We start from the raw sequence: 20,613 nt of genomic DNA on the forward strand, positions 1-20,613 counted from the left end.
GGAACAAAAAAGCCTGACAAAATACTGATAGATGCCCTAAGGAATATAAACATCACTGGTACTCAGAAGTGTATTCCTCAAGAAATTCTGGCACTTGGACAAAAAGAGTATCAGCCCCAACTGGAAAGAAAACATTTTTAAAGTGCAATTATCTGCAGTACTTGGGTGTCACTTTGAGTTAGTCTAAGCCTTCTGTTTTGATAAAATCAAAACACCCCATCTGCCTGTGTATATCATTGTCTGCTATTCAACAGTTGCAACATAAAATGACTTCATTTCCTTCTGACAAGATGACTTGGATGATAGGGTCACGTCATTCTGGTAAGGTCAAATCTTTATCTTCTGCAAGACATGTGTGCTTTACAAAGCTTTTGACAAAAGTGTTTTGCACTGCAGAGGAATTCAATCAGATCTTTTTCAGCCAGCTGTGATAACCAAAAGCAAGCCAGGAATGGGCTTTTAAAATCCAAATGCCTTCATAGAGGGGATTTCTCTCTCGTTAAATGCATCACTACATTGACTTTACTGAACAGTACGTCGCAGTGACAACCTCAACATGAGCCAGTACAGCTTTCCAGAACTGCTCTGCAGACCTGAGTTACCTTTGGCCAATAACACAGATTTGCAAAATCACAGAAAAGTTTCAGCTGGCTGGGACCCCAGAGATCATCTTGGCCAACCTTGTGTTGAAAGCAGAGCCTTAGATTAGGTTATCCATGGCTCTGTCAAGTCTCTGGCTAGGCAGATTCCACTGCTTCTCTAGGCAGCTTATCCCAGTGTCAAAGTGGTGTCACAGTGAAGAAATTGTTTCTAAAATCCAGACTTAAACACTCTGAAGCAACTGGTGACTCTTGCCCCTTGTTCTGTTGCCACGCACCTCTGTGAAGACTGTCTTCATCTTCCCTCTCCTTTAGGAGTTTTATGGAAAACCTGGTTAAAAGTTATTTTGTCTAGGTAAAAGGAGATGAAAAAAATGACAACTTGCTCCACAAAGCATTTGATTTAAGCTGCTTGAACATTCAGGACTCATAGTGACAAAAGCTCAGAAGTACACAGATGTATTTAAAGGCTTGGAAGGCCTGACAGTCTTTCCAAGCACAAATTGCTGTGCTTCATCATACAGAGTTATTACACTTACTGTGGGGAAAAAACCCAATCAGTTATTTCATAATAATTAAGTCAAATTATGCAAATACAGAAGTCCCTGATTACAGAATGGACAGATGATCGTTCAAAAATGGGTGTTGGGCTTCCTCCCTCCCCAGCTTTTTTGCTCTATGAACAGCAACTCAGTTCTTTCCCCTCGAGTCTGTCAAGCTACTTAAGAAAATCCAAATGAAACTAAAGGATATTAAGGTGCCTGGAAGGTTTCCTAAAGGCCTTGTCTTCTTATCAAAGAGCTTTTATGGAAGAGAACTTTATTGTTAAAAAGAATTTTACTCTAACAGCGTTTGATTCACCCTGATCAAGACCACTCTTAACCTCCTTTTGGTTTAATTCATTAATTACATTGAGATCACTAAAAAGAAGGTCCCCAGACCGCAGGGTTTGTTGTTGCTCTTTTCTCAAGGGCTAGACATGACAAGTACTACATATTTTGTACACAGCTTTGCTCATGTTCCTTCCAGAAACAGGAACAGTAAACCTGCTTTTTGACAAGTTTGAAACTCAGAACGCAGTTCAACTCTTACTTTTGTAAAAGAACAAAAAGCCAGGTATGGAATGACATGAAATCATAGAATGGTGGGGGTTGGAAGAGACCTTTAGAGATCATCTAGTCCAACCCCCCTGCAGAAGCAGTTTCACCTAGATCAGATCACATAGGAACATGGCCAGGTGGGTCTTGAAGACCTCCAGGACATCAACAACAGCAGAAGTGACAGAACATAAGCCCTACTCTTATCCAATGTATATAGCCCACGCTGCTTGATACATTATAGTAAAAAAGTGGGGAAAAAACCCATAACAGGCAATATAAATTCATTTATGAGACCTGAGCCATAGTAAACCTGGTTCCTACATCCTTATTTTCTTATATATGACACAGAGCTGATTTGAATCAATGCTTAAATGGGGGACCAAAAGCAATCAGGTGCCACAGGGCACTGAATATACACATAATCCTCATTATCCACATTGACATAAACTCATTTCCTGAAATAATGCTGCTCTTCAATATTGCTTCTGTTACTAACAGCAACTTCAGTTTTAGATGAGACAGCAACTACAATTCCTAACCCCTTCTCATGAAAAGGACAGGCATGGCAATTCAATAAAGAATATTTCCCCTTTGGACAAATTTCAATGCCAGATTTCATTTTCTGCTGCCTAGTTTCCTCTTGCAAGCCCACACGTAGTGGATGTGCTTCTTCTGCCCCAGAAACTGAGCGCTTCTGTCCTGCTCTAGAGCCATCAAACCAGTCATCAGGCAATGAAGAAACTCTTCAGATAGCAGGAAAGAATAAAAAACACTCATCAAGGGATTACACTATATGCACAATATGCTTCAGCCAATGTTTGTGAAATGGTCTGCCTCCAAGGTGCAAAATCTTTGAGAGCCAAACAAAAAAATGAACAAAGGCAAAGCAAATAAACTGTTTAAACAAAATCAGGCTAACCAAAGAAGTTTACATTCTTTAATATCACCTTGCCATTGTGTTTCCAGGTGTTCACGTACATGATGTTGAAACCAAATCAAATATATCTTTACTGAAGATGCATGTAAATTCAAGACAAGCAGAGCAAGATGCAAGATCTTCCACCACCTTTTAGGAGAATCTTAACCCCAGACATGGGTCGTTAAGATTACTGTGGTTTCTGTCAGACAGTAGCTACCGTCGCTGCTACGAGTAATAGCCGTCGTGGGGAAAGGGAGCTGTTCCTTTTTAGCAGAGCCAGAGGGAATTTTCAATCAGATAATTCTTAGTTGGAAAACACCAGCTTCATTTCTTTTTTAGAAAGCTTCTTGGATTCATATGGGATTTCTGGTCACAGCAGAAAAAGAAACCAAAGAACAATTTGGTGTCTGGAGCGTTTTTACAGCATGTAGTGAAAAACCAGGTTCAAAAACCGCTTTCTGGCTAACCCACAGCAGTAATGTGACCATAAAGTTGCCATTTTTGTCTCAAGCACTGGCTGTTTTGGCATGTCTTCTTTCTGTTTTCAAGCAAAATACCAATTTTCTACTCTTTCCATGAAGACTCTCTCTCTGTCTGTGATGATATTTTGTTAGTCTCCTATACAAACGGTCCTCCAGCTTCTCCAGTATAAGCAAGAAACCTCATCAATTAAAGCATCCAGCCCAACTAACTCAAAAGAGAATCTATTTTCTGCCTACACTGCAAACACTTCAAACCATTTTCTCCCACAAACACCAAGGACTGTGTACATTTACTCAAATAAACCCCGTTATTCATGAGCAGACATTGTCTTTCTCCTGAAAGAATGGCTCTGTGATATGGGATGTATGAGAAGGTCAAAAGGAAGCATTTCTGGACACGTTCCATCGCTTGATGTTCAGGAAACCATTTTGTATGACACAAAGGATTAGGAAAAATAAGCTGCATGACATTTATTTTGCAATTTTAACATTAATATCTGTAGAAACATTTCATTGTCAGTACAAAAGTTAACAGATTTTAATACTTTTTACCCAATTTTTCTTTCTTTTTTAAAAAAAACCCAACCCAACCAAACCCCAAAACCAAACCCAAACAAAACAAAACACCACCACACAGAACAGTGTCATTTGCATTCATATTGCATGGCCATATCAGTGTGAGCATTCCCAAAGTAAAAACCACAAGACTCCTGTAAAAAGATACAAACAACGGGGATCTTTTAGCAGAGGTCAGTGCTACACTTACTGTTATGGAATGGATCAGAAGGAAATACCGGAGTCAGCATGAATTAATCCCTTAAAAAAGCCGCTGATATTCCTATGGCAAATTGTCATTACAAACAACTTCTCTCTTTTTAACTCAAGTTACAACAGAGGGATAGTCTAAAAGGCAAAAAAGACTCAGGCCAAAAGATCTGGAACCTATTATCCAACTCAGGGAAGAGAACTGTAGTTAATGTGATGCATGTGCAACTCAGGGTAGAAGCTCAGCTCCTTTAACGTTCTGCTATGGTCAGGGACAGCTTTGCATCTTTCCTTACTTTAGGAACCCTCTTTAAAATATTCCTGGGTGTATATGTGGAAGGCTTCTGCTTTTTGGCCACGAGAAACAAACACTGCTGAAGAGTTAAAACTGTTAGAAGTGACAGGTATGGAGAATAAAAGATTTTCTTGTTAAAGGACTTGGTTTTGAGAAGAATAATCATCTGACAGCTGCAGTTGTAAAACACAAATAAATCAACAGTTTAATTCCCCCAAATTAGTTATATACTGTAAATATTTCTTTTTTTTTTTTAAAAGATCTGAAAACTAGTAAAGTCTGAGCAATATATCTACTAGTTCTCTGTGCTGCCTGCATAGAAATGCCATTTAAATTACAAAAACACAACAACCCTATAAACGATTAACTGTTTTGTACATTACCAATTAGTTAATAAATTAATGATATACCATTTTCCCTGAAAGCAAAGTATTTTCCACCTTTGGATGGTGAAAATTAAGAAATTCTGTGTAAGAACAGCATTTAGCAAATAGCTGTTAAAAAAAGAGACTAATTTGCTAGGTGGATTGGGACATCCATTTTTTTCTTAAATCAATACAAAAAATAATTCATTGTAAATATATATAATATATATTTATACATATTTTGAATATATTTACATACATCCAGCACCTATATACTGCATTTGTGCTCTGTAAGTGTGTGCCAACATATATTTTCTCCAAATATTACAAAATAAACAAGGAAGGCAGACCCAGAGTTTGCCTCAAGTCCAACTGGTCCATTGTACAAAGTCCGTTGTGGCTTACAGGGAAGCCAGAAAACCGATAGTGACGGGTAGACACAGCTCAAAAACATTCTTCTTGGTTGGGAATATTTAAAAGTTGCAAACTGTGAGAATCTTTAGAAAGGTTCTGACCGATTTCCTCCAAGTTTTCTTTCCTTTTCACTTTCCATATTTCCTATGTACAAGCAGAAACACTAAGGTCCTGGAGAAAAGGTTGTTTATACGGTAGGTAGCTTGATGTTCCTTTCCTTTATTCCTCTGTGTGATTTCTGTTCATGTTTTAACGCTTCCATTCATGTGTTGGTACTTGGGAAGACAAGGTTCGTAAGGCATTGGATCGGGAGAGAAAACAGAGTCATCACCTGACGAACACGAACTCCTCGTGTCAGGGTAACTAGGTGAATACTGTTCCAGAGGTCCACTGAGGTCCAGATACTCCTATAACAAAAGAAATGGCATTTTTAGACAGTGAGGAGAGCTCACAAGAACATGTTAGTTACCACTGCTCTGATTTGGCTCCATTGTATAGTGGGGAAAAGAGAACAGCTTGGATACGCTGCCTGTTTCTGTAACGCGACTACATTCAGAAGTGCCCGTTGTTTAAGTGTCTCATAAAACAAGGAGCTTGAAGAGAGGAAGAAAAAAGCAAAGCAGCAACACAGTGCTTTTCTGAAGCCCAGCATCATCAGCATTAGCTGTGTCAGTGGAAATAAACATGCCAACCACATCAAAAGAAGCCTTTTGCACTCGCAATGATAAAAAAATGACATTTCATCCTAAATAGAACCATTTTTCTTCAGCACATGGTAGCAATTTGGAGAGGGAAAGATACTTCCAACTTTATATTCCTTTGGTCAGTTTGAATATCTGTTTTATATTCTGTGATATTACACTTGTGTTTAAACACGCAGTGGCATACATGTAAAAAAAGAAAGAACTGAAAGGAACACAACATTAAATCCACCAGATTTGGGGTTTTTGCTACATATTGGGGGGTGTGTGTGTGTGTGTCTGTGTCTTCCAGAGTAGCCATGACCAAAGCAGTCATTAAAAAAGGAAATAATATCTGCTGAATCCAAGCTTTGAGTTAAGGACTTTTTTTTTTGCTAGAAACAACAGTTTTGGCATGAGAAGAAAGTTATTTTTCCCCTTGAAATGTTCCTTCTCTTTCAACTTCTAAAGGCAGCTGCATTCATTTAAACGCAATCTCTTCATTTGCGAAACCACAAGTTACGATCCTACTGATGAGACAAGTCTTCCACCTCAGTCTGCATTTCATGCTGCTGTGCTTAGGTTTGGGGTAATTTAGTTCTTGGTTTAAGCTGGAAATTCAATCATTACCATATTACAGTTTAAAAAGTCGTCACCAGTTTAAAAGGGAGGAAGAGGGGGTGAAATCTAAGTTTTAAGATGCTGACAAATACAGTAGGTAGCAAGAGAAGGCAGCTTGGATCTATGATTACTGCCTAAGCTTTTAGAAGATCCACAAAGACAAGCTTAACACACATTTACACATTAGCAAACCACTCCTAAATGACCAGAAATAATCAAGCACTTTCCAGACAGACAGAAGAAGAAAGTACTCCAGTATATGAAGGTTTCATCGTGGGATATCAGGCATGGCTCATCAAATCAAAAGGCTTGATGTAATTTGGTGATGAATTCCATACTGAAAGTGGGATTCCTGATCTCCAGCCTCATCCACTGTCAAGGGTCAGTCATTAAAAGAGCGTAAGAAGTTTCCAGTATCAGGATAGCTCCTGGTGTGTTGATATAACACAGCCATGAGGCTGACTCTTGGTGACCTGTGCTCATGGGGACTGGGGAAACATTGCACACTACTCTGAAGATCATGGGGAATAGGGCCTTCTGGAGAGGAGGGAACACAACAAAATAATGCCAAGAAACCAAAACACCAACCCAACAGGTGATGATTCAGCATGGAGAACAGCATTACTATTTAGGCAGACATAAAAAACCAACCCAAAATCAAAAGGAGACATCCTTGGCTGCTCCAGCAATTGTTTGGGGTAAACCAGGCTGACCCTGTATCAACATCATCACTTTGAGGGGGGAAAGGAAAGCGCTACTGTGGAGAGGTAAAGCAGAAATACTGTCAGGATGATGCAGAAAGGACTTGTGCTTCAAGGACAACTGAGCAGAGCACAGAAAAGCAGAGGTCTCAAAAGCACAAGCTACGGAGTAAAACGGGACACGCTGGAGTTGTCGGGAGACACTGAGTGAGAACAAGAGTTTTCAGGAACATAAAGTGTGCTGCAAAGACAAGGGAAATAATTTGCTTTCTATGTCCAGAGTAAATAGGCCAAAGCAATTGCTTATGTTGAAAAATTAGAGATTAGGAAAAACTTTCAACGAGTAAAGCTAATGAAAGAAAGCAACAGCCTGTCAAGGGGTGATGTGGAAACACAGCAGTGGAGATCTTTAAGGACAAGTTACATAAACATCTGTCAGGAATGACAAACGTATAGTGGATCCTGCCGTAGGCTGAGCAGAAGGACTGGATGTGTTCCTGAGCTTTTTCCAGCCGTTTTTCCTATGATTTTAGTCTGAAGTAATTTACATAACCCTAAAGGCCTTTTCAGGTTACCTTTGAGATCATTCCAGGTCCATGAGCAGTACAAAACTGGGAACGCAGGATGGTTAAACACACTCAAAAAAGGAAAGCAACACGCTTTCCCAGGCTCGGGACTGCAGCCCACAGCCTCCCTCTTGAATTTGCAAACGCTTAGCCAGTCCAAGCCACCCAGCACTCCACAGTGGCAGCCAGCCCACCTCCAACTAGTCTTGGGAAATCATATATAATAAATCAGGCAGGAGAAGATGCAGTCAGTCCTGAACGAGGGGAAAATGGTAACGGTACGCAGATCTGTGTCGCTGACTCCGTAGGGAGCACATATTCCTGCCTCATCTCTGAGCCACCCTTGAAGGTGCCATTTCTTAGAGTAAAGCTTAGAAAACAATATCCAGATGAATCCATGGCTGCAACTGAAGCCAAAGTCCTTTTCAACTGTATCTACTGGGCAAGTGATGATCACAAAAAACGGCATCTCTTACTCAGGTTCCCCTGTCACCTCTCTAGCATACGGCCTTTCCTGATGCTGCTTTGATAATCCACCTCCCCAACAATTCCAGGAAATTAGGAAGCAACATTGAGGATCAATATAAAGCCATCCAAACTTTTGTTTCTACCCCCACCCCTTCCTTAAGAAGAAGAGTTACAATCACAGCTAATCTGAAAACTGTATCTTGAAATGGTCAAAACGAGTTGTTACAACTTTCCTCTGTCAGGCTTTTGAGGTTTGGTTGTTTTTTCCTCCTCCCATTACACATAGAATTCCTCAGAAATTATAGGCATTTGTAAATTAGTTCTAGGACACCAGGCCCTTTCTCTCAAATGAAGTTTCCATCGAAAGAATCAACATTTCCATCACTTGTGATCTTCCTCAAAGGTGCATGCGATTTAGTGGTAAGAGAACCGATCCCTGTGTGAATTCCCTAATCAGTGTGTTCCTTGCTAAAGCTAATAATATCTCAGACCTTTGAAAGGATGCTCTTCAAATAAAACGTTTCTGCATTCATATACCCCAACCTGAAGCAGTGTTAGGCAGGACCTTTGGATAATTGGATGGCTGTTTGCACGTTCCCTGTGGGTTCTCGTTCCCTCCGCTGAGAGCTCTTTCACCGAACCTAATTCACTCTCAGACTTACTATCTGAAATCTGCCACTGACAATTTCCCCTCTTCTGACCTAGATATCATGGATGGGGATCAAACTGAGCTGACAAATGAAAAACACCACAAACTCTGCATCTCTCCTTCACGTGAGACTCATGTGGCAACACAAACACTGCTTCTCAATCCACTGCGTGTAGTCCCTCGATTCTGCTATGCTAAAAGCATCACGATGCAATGAGAAATAAAGAACCACACTCTAAAATGAGGTTTTGTCTAGTTTTGTAAATCAAGGCTTAATGGCAAGAAGCCCAAGGACTTCACAGGATGCAGAGTTTTGCTGTGTGTAACTTCAGAGGACAATGACAAACAGCACGAGAAGAGAACCTGAGCAGGATTTCCTAATTGCACTTGTCTCCTGAACCATTTGTCCTGATCAGCAGCTTATGGAGGGCAACAATTTACCTACCTCATTAGTTGTGAGAGTGAGAATCCGATCCAAGTCTTCTACCAACTGTTTGAAAGTTGGCCTCTGTGAAGGCACAGCATGCCAGCAATCTCTCATCATCATATAGCTGTAAGACAGACACAGTTTTCTTGGCTTAATTAAAATCACATGTCCCTCTCGGAAACCTTTTCATACATAAGTCAATGACCTTTATCACAAGCAAGGCAGCAAGCACCCACAGCCCTACTGACTTATCCAAAATTGTGCAACACTCCCTGCCCTCAAAGGTGCCATTTCCACTCCTGTATCTCCCATGACCAGTTTCTGAATCACCTTTTTGTGGCCCTGATTCTGTAGCTTTCTGTCCCAGCAACCCCAGTGGTACTGAATTACAGATGCCTAAATATTGTTTGCATGTTAGGGACTGCAATGTTTGTGGAGAAATTAAAATGAAGGCAAAATATTAAAAATACTTAAGGGCTATAGTGCAAAATCAGAAAGGGAAAACATTCTCCCCTCATCACCAGGAGACAGTACTGGGTTAATGCAAAAGTTCCTGGATGTACTTTGATGTGACCAAAATCAGCCTGATGCACCTTACATAGGATCAGTGGAATGTGTGTCATGGGAGAATGTTCATGTTAATGACATTGAAGTAAAACAGACATGGGTGTAAACACACTGACAAAGGCTGGCTTGTAGATGAAGTCTTCTTTTTTCACTGGGACCACTTCTGTGTAAAGCAGGGACCCTGCCAAACGTTTCCCAAGTTCCTTTTTAAAACTGGAGATGTGTGTGTGTGTATAGATACATAAAGTAAAGCAATTCTGAAAGTGTTTGATTCTGCCAGGGGTAGCATTAACCATGTGAATTCAGTAGAGTTTGTTTCCTTCAATCCTGGTACAGCAAATAAAGGTCCTTACAGTTCATTGGTGCAGTTGGCAGGTTTATCCATTCGGTGACCTTCTTTAAGCAGCTTAAAAAGTTCCTCCACTGGGATTCCTGGGTAAGGCGATCCTCCTAATGTGAAGATCTCCCACATTAACACACCAAATGACCAACTACAAACCAAAGAGAAAACTGCATTAGTAGATCTGCCTTACTGCTGAAGAGAGAAGGTGTGTCTGCTGCAGGTGCAACGATTGCCAGCCCCTCTCAGGAGATGCTTAAATGAGCACCTGCTCAGCTCCAACTATCCATCCATGAAGTGCTTCAGATGCATGGGAATATAAAATAGGGATTGACACCTTCTGCCTTTCCCTGATGTGCTCTAGGCATCCCAGTCTCCAGGGATACTGCAAAGAACAGCGTCTTCACTGCTTAATTGTTTACAGAACATTCCAAGCTGAGCTGGACTGTGACTCTGTGGCAGGGTATTTTGGAAAAAGCAGACTGTTCAAAACAAAACTGTTTTGCATCATTCTGTTGGGTTTGGGTTTTTTTTTTCCCCAATTAATTTTTGTTAGGAAATGAAGGGGGATACTTTTAAGCCAGTTTTTCTCCCTGCTTTGCCACCACCTCCTCCAGAGCCTGCGACATCACACCTTGGTGTCAACCCAGGGCTCTTTGGAAGGCAGCATGGACAGGTGAGCAACAGCACACAGCTTGCAGTGGCCTTTAAGCTTCTTTGCAGCACTGTATTTTACTAAACTCCTTACACAAACTTACACTAATATTATCTTTAGCCATCTTCAAAGCCACCCTGGGGCCAAGAGTCTCCAAAGTTCCAGCACTGAAATCCTCGTGCTTTCTGGCTGCTGAGGACTCAGGCTTTCAGTTCTCAGCCAGTGAAGTAGTTTCCTTCACCTTCACTTAAATATTTTGCCAAGATGTTACTTGAAAATGAAAGTTTGATCTGCCCTTGACCTATGTATATAGTTTCCTTTTTAAATAACATAAAGATTGCAGGAAAAGCTACAGTAAATGCTTTTCTTGAGGAGACAGCAGCTTGGCAAGTGCACCCAGGTTAAAAGAAAGAATAGACACCTCTTATTTTCTCCACCCTGCCCTTTTTCTTTTTAATCCCTGCACTGACATGCATAACCTTTTACACCTGTGCTGGGATGCATCCAGCCCTTTACAGTTAACAGCTTCTCTCAGAGAAATAAAAAGCATAAGCCCTTCATCTGCATTGCATAAAAGAAGTACATGTCTACTTCAAGCACGTCAGTAACTGTAGCTGAGCCTAGGAAACTGAATAAATCCCCAGCAGTTGCATCAGCCAGCCACTCTGTGCACACATTAAAAGATTCTGAAGTGTCAGAGTCCAGTGATTTCCTACTCCATGTGAAGTACTGCTGGGAAGCAACACTCCTAACAGTCAGGAGTATATGCAGCCTGTGTTTGCAGTACACCTAATCTTAGCACAGATTTTTGTGGGGAGTTTTCAAGAGCTTTCTTTTCTTTCTTTCTTTTCTCTTTTACATTTTTAAAGAATTAAAAAAACACAACTTGAAGGAAGTCCAGAGTATGTCAAAAGCCAAGCAAATTAGATAGACTCTTTGTAGCTGCACATCCGTAAATAAGTTCAAGGGGGAAAACTTCCGCACTGACAGGAGGAGGTTAGCGTTTTCCACCTTTCATGTGCTTTGAAGCTGGGCAGATTAGTAACAGAGCACTGGTTAGCAGTCTACCATAAAATCCTCACTTTCTAAGGGTAAGTCCTTGTTCTATCTGTTAACATGTGAAACAGAACGAAAATGCTTAAAGGTAAAAGGCAGCAGGCAAATAGATCTCAAACACCCCAAAAACTTTAACAAATACACACCAAAACAACCCATCTTCCCACCCACTGAAAAAAACCCATTCAAATGAGGCCACTTACACATCACTTTGATGCGTGTAAACTCTGTCAAACAGAGCCTCTGGAGCCATCCACTTTACTGGAAGCCGTCCCTGTGAGTTTGATGGGGAAGGAAAGCAAAATTGAAACGGCAGCAATTTACAGGAGGATTTCAACACCAACATTTTTAAAAGACTAAACAATTCTCAGAGAAGGGTCTGCTAATGCAAGCCAGGACTGAATTCATTTTTAAAATGTTCAGGGAAAAACAACAGTAAAATAGGCTAAAGTTAAAGAAAAATGGATATAAACATTGAATATGAAATAAAAAGCACTAAGGGTTCCCAGAAAGTTCCCAGAGTGTTTGCTAGGAGAGGATAAGCAGATCAAAATCAAAAAGATCATTCCACTACGGCTCTTTAAAGACAAAAAAACCCCCAATCAATAATCCTCTGAAGAACAGGCCTCCCTGCAAAAACAGGTCAATCTCTAAACCCAAGAATTTCGTTGTCCTGTTGCATCTTTTGCAGCGAGCCAAAGCTCCCAGTCACAAATGCCTGTTGCTTTGAACACAAAGCCTGATCTACTCAGAGACCAGAAGTCACGTTAAATTAGACAGGAAAAAGGTTTGACTCCCTCCAGGACTGACATGCCCATAACCTGGTTGCTCATCTTGGGAAGTTGGCACATATTTCCCTCGTAATGCCATTAATGCCCCAGTGCTTTATTTTCATGGATAAGACATTTACCATGGTTGTTAATTAATAGTATTAAAACTATTAACCTCTGTAGAACTTAATGAGCTCTGCAAAGTCCCCATCAAAACCCATGGGTAGCTTGTCAGAATCTTAAAGTGATCCTCTGTGAAGGAGGTATAAACCAGGCATCAATAAATGTATTCAGAACCTTTTATCTTCTTGATTCAGTAGAAGTCAAACAATCAAATGGTGACAGAGTGGGGAGTAAAAATCAATTTTCTCAGCCTCTAACCCTACTTTGATACTACCCCTGTAACTTGTACATAACCAGCTAAGTCCAGGCAAGAGGCATAATGCTGTACATGGCGTTACCACACATAAACAGGGGGGTTATGGTTATTGTTAGCACTGTCTATACACTGCAAGATCCTAGGTTTGGTACCAAATAAGCTGCAAACAACAGCATTTCCACTTATTTCAAGTGACTGGAGTCAGGGACACACAAGAGGATTCTTGTAACTCATAGGATATACAGTCTCTTTGGGTATCATTTTGACTGTCACAGTAAGAGGAGACAGAAACACTTGTGTCCTTGATCCCTGTTTTCTGCCTGTGCAGAAAAGTTAGGCTGCTGTATGAGAAGCCCATTAAGTTTATAACCATAGTTTTGAAGTGAATCATTCAAAGAAATACTTGTTTCCAGAGAAAGAAAACCATCCACTTACATTAGTAGTCTTTTTATAATAATCTATATTGTTGATGTCTCTGGCTAAACCAAAGTCTGCTATTTTCATGACATTGTTTTCAGTTACTAAAACATTCCTTGCAGCCAAGTCTCGATGGATACACTGGGAAAAGAAAAGAGAAAAGGTCCACTAGAATCAACTGCTGTAAAAGTGAAATTATTTCTACACCAAAACTCAGTCTCCTTTACAGATTTTTAACCTAAATCACAAGGAGGGAAAGCCACACATTTACTACAAGCCTGTGAAATACAACTGTCTTAATTACTGCAATCCATCCCCTCAGCTGGTGTTTCCAAGTTGAACAATGGCCCGAAGAAGCCTCTTGGAAAAGCTTGGTTTAAGACTATTTTGCCAAGGCTCAAAAACTGAGTGGTGCCCCAACCTGTGCCATGCTGTTTGTGTTTCACTCCCTGTTAACATGTGCCTAGGAACAGGTATTGCAGCACTTTCATTACAAACACAGTTAATTAACACTTTATTAAGTTGCTTCTCTTAAATTCAAGCGTCTCACCAGAGCCAAAACCTGACAGTCTGCATCAGTGCAACCATTTTTAATACAAAATATCTTAACATGAGAGATATCCACAATATAGACCTAAAACAGATGCCTGGGGTGTGTGTATTTACTTCAGCATGAGGCTGTAGCAATTCAACTTCTTTTAAAAGCAAGCAAACCAACCAAAAACCTCAATCCAACGCAATCTGGGCTGGGCTTTTTAAACAGCTTTGATACTGAAACTAAAACTGTTATCTCCCCATAGGTTTTTTTTCCTCCTCCATGTCAGCATTATCCTGAAAACTTGCAACTGAGTGTTGTGACTGCTCTGGATACTGTTCCTGTGTTTAAGCAGCCTTACTAGGGTCGATGGCAGGAGAGTATGGTAAGAAACATTGCATTTGGAATCCCTCCAGGATATTCTACTTCTTTTCAAGTTAAATAGCCTTTTTTTTCCCCTCCTTCCTCAATTTTGGATTGCTTTTTATATTGTCCTGTTTATGTCAGCATGTGCACAGACATGCTGGACTGAACCACTACAAAAAACTGTACAACAGCCAATTTCTTTCTTGCATTATAACTTGCCCCAGCAATTTTCCAAGATCTCTTATCCTGCATGGGTAAAATGAGTCTACAAAGCTTCTGCTCCTTACTGGGTTAGTCATGGGGAACTGCCAGGAAAAACCTGCTCCAGCAAATGCCTTCATGTGCAACAGGAGCAGACAACAGTACGTGCTTTCAGCATCAAATCCAGACTTCTAATTCAGCATTGACGGTGCTACAGTAGCAGAAACAACACAGACCAGCCTTCCTACTTCCCTGTCCCCCTCCTCAAACCCTGCAAGAGCATCCTCTGAGACACTGGGAACCCAAATCAGATGCCCAAATAGAAGCACACATTGTTGTCTGAGATAGCCTGTGGTATCCCAAGGTATCTTGACGAGCCTTTCTTCCTTTTCGGTCTGAGTCATTTATTGGACTGAAATAACAAGAACACTGGCCTTCTCACAGCTCCTGCATGACAGAAGTATCACAAGAAGACCAGCTCTCTTATTATCCCAGCTCAGTAAATGGATCCCTACAGGGAGAAAAAAAAACCCACTAGTGAAATACAAACAGTAATGGTGGAGTATCTGAAGAATGAGAATGCACAGTTCTACTGTGTGCTGCCTTTGTTTTCCCTCTGTCTTGTGCAATGTCTCACATTCTGTCAAGTTCAGGACGGTGCTGACCAAGTGTTTTTGCAAAGGACCTGGACCAAGGATGAAATGGTTCTGCTGTGTGCAAACACAAGACCTTCCTGAGAGTGTCCTACAGCAGCACTTCAGAGCTTCTCAGGTGGACGCTTGTTCTCAAGATTTGCCAATCAAAAGACGTAATTTTTCTGTTCACAACAGCTGTATTTTCTTGGGACATGGCTCATTGCCAGGTAAATGCTTCATTCATCTTAGAAAGACATATCCTAAGGTGCTTTGCTTAATGCAATACTCAGGCTTACTTCGTTAGAAGATTTTGTCTTGGTGTCATGTGCATCTCCCTGTCTACCCTACTGTGCTGAGAATTACTGGTTCAAAACAGAAGGATAAAAGCAATGTTTTGCCTCCATTCCGCCTCCCTCCAACCTCTACAACTGCAGAAAAGCAGTAAGAAAATCATGACTCTACACAACAGGAATGGAGGTTTACACTCAGCTCCACCCTTGGGAGTGAATGTGACTGGAAATGGGTACAAATCCCACTACCCACTCCACACCTTGCAAGAAGCGCTTATCACCAATCTCTCCTGCTCTGGTTTAGCCATTGGGCTCAAACACCATTCAGGGTATTCAGGACTGCTTGTCCAACAAGCCACAGCCTGTTTACAGAACCAGTTATGCAGGGCTATTTAAGGTTTTATAACTGTAATTTAACCAAATTACTGGTAAAACCCCCATGTTTGAGAAATAAGTGTCTAGGGACACGACAGGATAAATAAGTTCTTTCCACAAGCTTGCCCCCCTGACAAGTATCAGCCTTAAAGCACCTAACACAAGTGACTAATTTTCTCCACCTATTTTTGCCTCTTCTCTTCACAATTTTTGCCCTGGCATCTTGTGATCTTCTCAGCTCTGCCTGTTACCATTCTGTAAATGCCCTCACCAACTAAATCCCTGCATTTCACATCACTGCATGAGCCTGTTTGGTCAATTTGACTGGAAACAGAAGGCAAATGGTGCCTGCTGCCTCAAGGGTGGAGTAATGTGACTTGTGTAAGCAAGTTGACCACCTGTGCTTGTGAATTCAAAGTGCGGATATGTCAGCAACGTTTACTTTCAACGAGCCATTCTGGGCCTCATTTTAGCAATATTATTAAACAGAGATTAAAAACATGAAGTGCACGAATTTTCCCAGTGATTTTCAAGAGCATGGCTTATGCAACTCGATTGAGAAAGGTCCTTCTCCCAGCAAATCCAAAGAACACGAATGAGCTGAGAACAAACCCACACTTTAAAAAGTGATAAAGGAACACGCACCACGCGCTTGGTGTGGTATTTGCCGAGTTCCACCTACTTTTTGTGAAGCCAGGTACTCCATGCCTCTTGCCAACTGGTATGTGCATGACACTAAGTCCTTGAAGGTCATCTGCTCTTCTGGCACCCTGTTAATATCAAAGGAATACTCCATGCCCGGCGGGCGCCGTGCTCGCAGGTACTCACGCAGGTTTCCTTTGGAAGCGTATTCCACTATCACGTACAAAGGCCCTGGGGAGAAGCAGAACCGTGTGAAAAATCCAGGGGAAGCTCGAAGGGTAGAATGTTTTCATCTAAAGAAGCTTTTGGTGTTCTGTAATAAATGAACTCAACTAAGAAATGCCTGATTGGGAAAAATCAGTAAGCACAACCTGAAAGAAAAGGAGGGCCAGATCTGGTGGAGTGAGTGGCCTGAGTCCCACAGCAGGGTAATGGCAGAGCTACAATTAGTGGCTGAAAGTACCCAAACCCTGATCCAGTGCCTGCTCCTTCCAGACCATGCCATGTACTGAGAAGCAAGCATTTTCTGACAAACAGAAAAACCATGAGAACCCAAGAAGGGGAAAGAGCTTCTTAAAGATTTTCTAATTTCCAGGATTTTGTGCCATTCTGCATCACTTTACGTGATATAATTAGCTTTTAATAAAAACACGGTGGTCTTTGAGGGTAAAAGTTCCACTAAAGCAGGACTGACAATTCACAACAACAGGCATTGATCAAACCCCTTTAAAATGGCATTTTTTCCCCTACAGCGAAGGATTAGAGAGTTTTCATGTGATACAGTACCCCTTTCTCATATTAAAGCCGCAAGTATAATGAGAGACAGGAGTTAAAATATTGCTGCTAAGCTGGGGAAATATCTCAAAATCCCATCACAGCTTGACTGTTTCCTTGAAAACTCTTGAAAAATTATGATTAATGAGAGTGCTGCAGACCTGTTGGAAGGTCCTGCCTCGCTTTCCTTTCTCTACTCACCATCCTGGGTACAGGCTCCAAGGAGATTGATGATATTTTTATGCTTCCCAATCATCTTCATCATCTCCATCTCTGACACCAGGTCAGACAGATCTTTTTCTGTGGCATCATCTGTACAAAACACAGGTTCAGTTCATATTTTCCAGCGTGCCAACCTGAACTTCACTACGGCTCAACAGTTGGTTTGCTTCAAAATGTAGAATGTGGGGTTGTTTTTTCCAGTTTCCCCTCTATGTTACACAAAGCCACATGCTATATCCTAACAAAAAGTAGTCTTAACTTCTTTGATGGACTAACCATCCATTCAGTGTTGTATGTCAAGTGGCAACACGGTAATATCACTCATAAAAATGCTGTCCTTAGCTGTCAAATCTCCAATAACTATGCCTTTCCCGCAAACTAAACTTACAATTACATTCCAAATAAATAAGCACCAACCACCTGGACTGAAGGGGCTTGGGTCTACACGTGGACAGCCATTGACACGAACTAAATCAAAAGCAGACTCACATGATGCTAATAGATCTTCTGGCTCCTAAATACTCACTGCTCAAGATAAACAGGCTGTCAAGGGCATAGATTTACACCCCAAACTGCTGAAGGCTGAGGTCAGCTATGTGCTCTTTGACCACCCCCACAATGACAAGAGTTCAGATGCCACAAAAGAAACTTTTGGTGGATGTGAACTGCCGTAATGCCCGTTCTGATCCCTAATCACCCAATTTTCTTACCTTTCAACATCTTCACTGCCACAGTCACTGCTTCTTTTGGCCTGTCTTTGTCAATCCCCACCGCTTCAGCCATGACAACTTGCCCAAAGCAACCTTCTCCCAGGGGTTTACCCAGTGTCAGCCTAGAGGTGTAAACAGGAGATTAACACACAGCATCTGGTGAAGGGATGCAGCCAGTGAAATTCCAGGGCTAAATATAAAAAACTTTCATCAACTTGCTGTAGCGTGAAGCATTTATCATATGGAACTAATGAGACTCCAGGCGTGCAACCGTTTCCACGCATGCTGCAGTGTATTTTCTTAGGGATAGTATAGCCAGTGTCTCAGAAAGGCAGATCAGTTGCTCAACCAGCTTTTGAGCTTTCCTTGCAGTAAGAGGCTGTACAAGAGGCTAGTGCTGAGACACAGCATGGAGGGGAAGAGCTTTCAAAAAGCATCAGACTGTGCCTAAAATTCAGCAGCAGCCTCCAGCACGAAAGCTTCTCCTGCCATTTTAACACAGCTGACTGTCTTCTTTTTCATATTGACTGAAGAGATGAAAGAAAAGTTTCTTTGTGCACGTTGCCACGTGGTCACTTTCAGGCAGCTGATGATTTGCGTGGTAAAGGGTGGTATTAACAGCAGGGGGGTGTTTTAAGTATTATTAACTCCTGTGATATAATGGCACAGTACAAACAGAATGGAAAAATCCAACGTGCTCTCAGGCAGCTTACTTTTTAGCTCAAAATTCAGATTCTTGCTTTCTGTCTGGGGACATGGACTGTGAACACTAGCCTAACGATCTCTTGCACTGAAGGGATTAGACAGGACAGGAACAGCAAGTCAGCAGACCCCACATTTGGGCACAGCTGTGGGTAATCACCACACTCTTTACAGTTCTCTTTGGTGGGGCTGATGAGATGGCCAGCCAGCCACTTTAATGGGGAGAAATCAGGGAGGATGAGGCCAAGAGAAGGGGAAGGGCATTGAGGCTGGCGAGGAGTGAAGGCCAGGGAGGGGTTGCTGCTGTGAGGACCCAGGTAAAGGCACTTGCCATGCTTTGAAGGACTGCCAGGAGCCTCCAGTTCCGTGCTCGTGCTCCAGCAGAGGCAATGCTCTCCTCCCCACACAAGCCAGGCACAAAGGCAGCACCCCCATGGGACACAGTCTGGCAGGTCTGAGCATTCCCTGCAAACTGCAGTCTCCAGGGCCTCCCCACCCACAGCAAGGCTGCTCCTCTGATCCTCACACAGCACCCGGCGCTTTGAGCCCTTCAGGGGTGACACTGGATGCTGTATGTACCCACAGCTGGGTCAGGCACAGAGGCTACTTCTTGGCTGTGGGCTCTTTGCTGACACAAACAACATGTATGAGGGGAGCAGAAGATGCCTCCTCTGCAGCACCTGGGCTGTGCTCAGAGAGTGGGAAGTAGAGAATGGGGGAACCTGAAACTCTCTTATAATCACAGCATCGATGTAAGAAAGCTTTGTAAAAGAGTAGTCATGAAATGCACTTTGAGGGGCAAATACCTGACTGCAGACCCTGCTCAGCTGTAATGGACTGACACACAGATGTCAATCTCAGCTTTAGGAGGATAAAGAGATAAATGAAGCAAAAACCTCAAGCCTCTGGACATTTAAGTTCCAGACTAAATGTTTAAAGGCCACATTTGGGCTCCTTTATGCACAGAAAACACCATATAACTCCGTAAGTAGCATCATGGCAGAAATCAGGGAAGGTGCTTGGCATGTTTGATGCTGCTAACATTAACCAATGTAGAGGGCAGATTTGGACAGGCGTTTTCATAACCGAGTTCTTAAGGTCTTGCCTTTCCCTGGTGAACCACAAGATTCACAGATGGGACATACATAAGGACTCAGTCTTAAGAGCATGAACCTTTGTCCATTAAATACAGGAAGAGGTTGTCACATCACCAGCAGTGTTAGGCCAGGGCTAAGTGGTTTGAAAACCCCGCTTATCTGCTCAGGCACGAGACAGAAGTGAGAGGCGGTTCCTCCCAAGAGCAGCCCACAGACCCCTTGTCAAACGCAGCCTTTGCCTCAGTGAGAATTCCTCAAGCTGTTTTGGACTGGTTTCTAAAGCAAATGTGAGTTTAAAAAGGTGCAAACACCAAAGGGCAGCATGTGCTATGCTGAGGTCATCCTGCATTTTCTCCAGAACTAAAACTGAATTTAGGATCTTGGCAGAGAACAAACATTTGCATTGGAAACTGGTTAATTTATGTGCTATTGCCCTGCTAGGACGAAAGTAACAAACCCCTCATTGTGTGCCTCCTGCCCCCCAGTCTAATAAACTGCCTCTAAATAGCCTCCTTTCATTGCAAATCTGCTCCACCTACATTTGTGCCCAACGCTGGTTTTACATGTTTAGCGCTCTAAAATTTTCCGTGTTTAGTGTATCCCCCCAGGGTATGGGCTGACAGAAGTCCACAGACAGGCCCCCACTGTTGACTAGAATACTGCAGGTGGCAATTACAGCATTTTGCACTACTTTTCAGCTACATCATTAAAATAACTTCCAGAAAAGTTGTCAGAAGGTTCAAAACTACAGCTCTTCTATCCAAAAGTCACAACCCTGAACTTTCAGAGAGAGCTGTTTGTGATAAAAGGTGGTACTTTCCTCAAAGAC

General features: G+C 41.9%; 1 protein-coding gene across 10 annotated transcripts in view; it reads right to left on the reverse strand.

Annotated features, from left to right (window-relative positions):
• Window positions 1–3,546: 3,546 nt before the first annotated feature.
• Window positions 3,547–20,613, reverse strand: part of FGFR2 (fibroblast growth factor receptor 2) — an 83,511-nt gene continuing 66,444 nt past the window's right edge. For all 10 annotated transcript variants that reach the window (XM_062001654.1, XM_062001652.1, XM_062001649.1 and 7 more), the window contains 8 exons: window positions 17,986–18,107; window positions 17,255–17,365; window positions 16,320–16,510; window positions 13,254–13,376; window positions 11,873–11,943; window positions 9,972–10,109; window positions 9,070–9,175; window positions 3,547–5,346 (listed from right to left, as the gene is read on the reverse strand). In XM_062001654.1, the coding sequence (XP_061857638.1) occupies window positions 5,182–5,346; window positions 9,070–9,175; window positions 9,972–10,109; window positions 11,873–11,943; window positions 13,254–13,376; window positions 16,320–16,510; window positions 17,255–17,365; window positions 17,986–18,107 (1,027 nt within the window). In that variant the 3' untranslated portion in view covers window positions 3,547–5,181. The remainder of the gene's footprint in view (window positions 5,347–9,069; window positions 9,176–9,971; window positions 10,110–11,872; window positions 11,944–13,253; window positions 13,377–16,319; window positions 16,511–17,254; window positions 17,366–17,985; window positions 18,108–20,613) is intronic.

Source organism: Colius striatus, chromosome 8 (assembly GCF_028858725.1).
Source record: "Colius striatus isolate bColStr4 chromosome 8, bColStr4.1.hap1, whole genome shotgun sequence".
Lineage (NCBI taxonomy): Eukaryota > Metazoa > Chordata > Aves > Coliiformes > Coliidae > Colius > Colius striatus.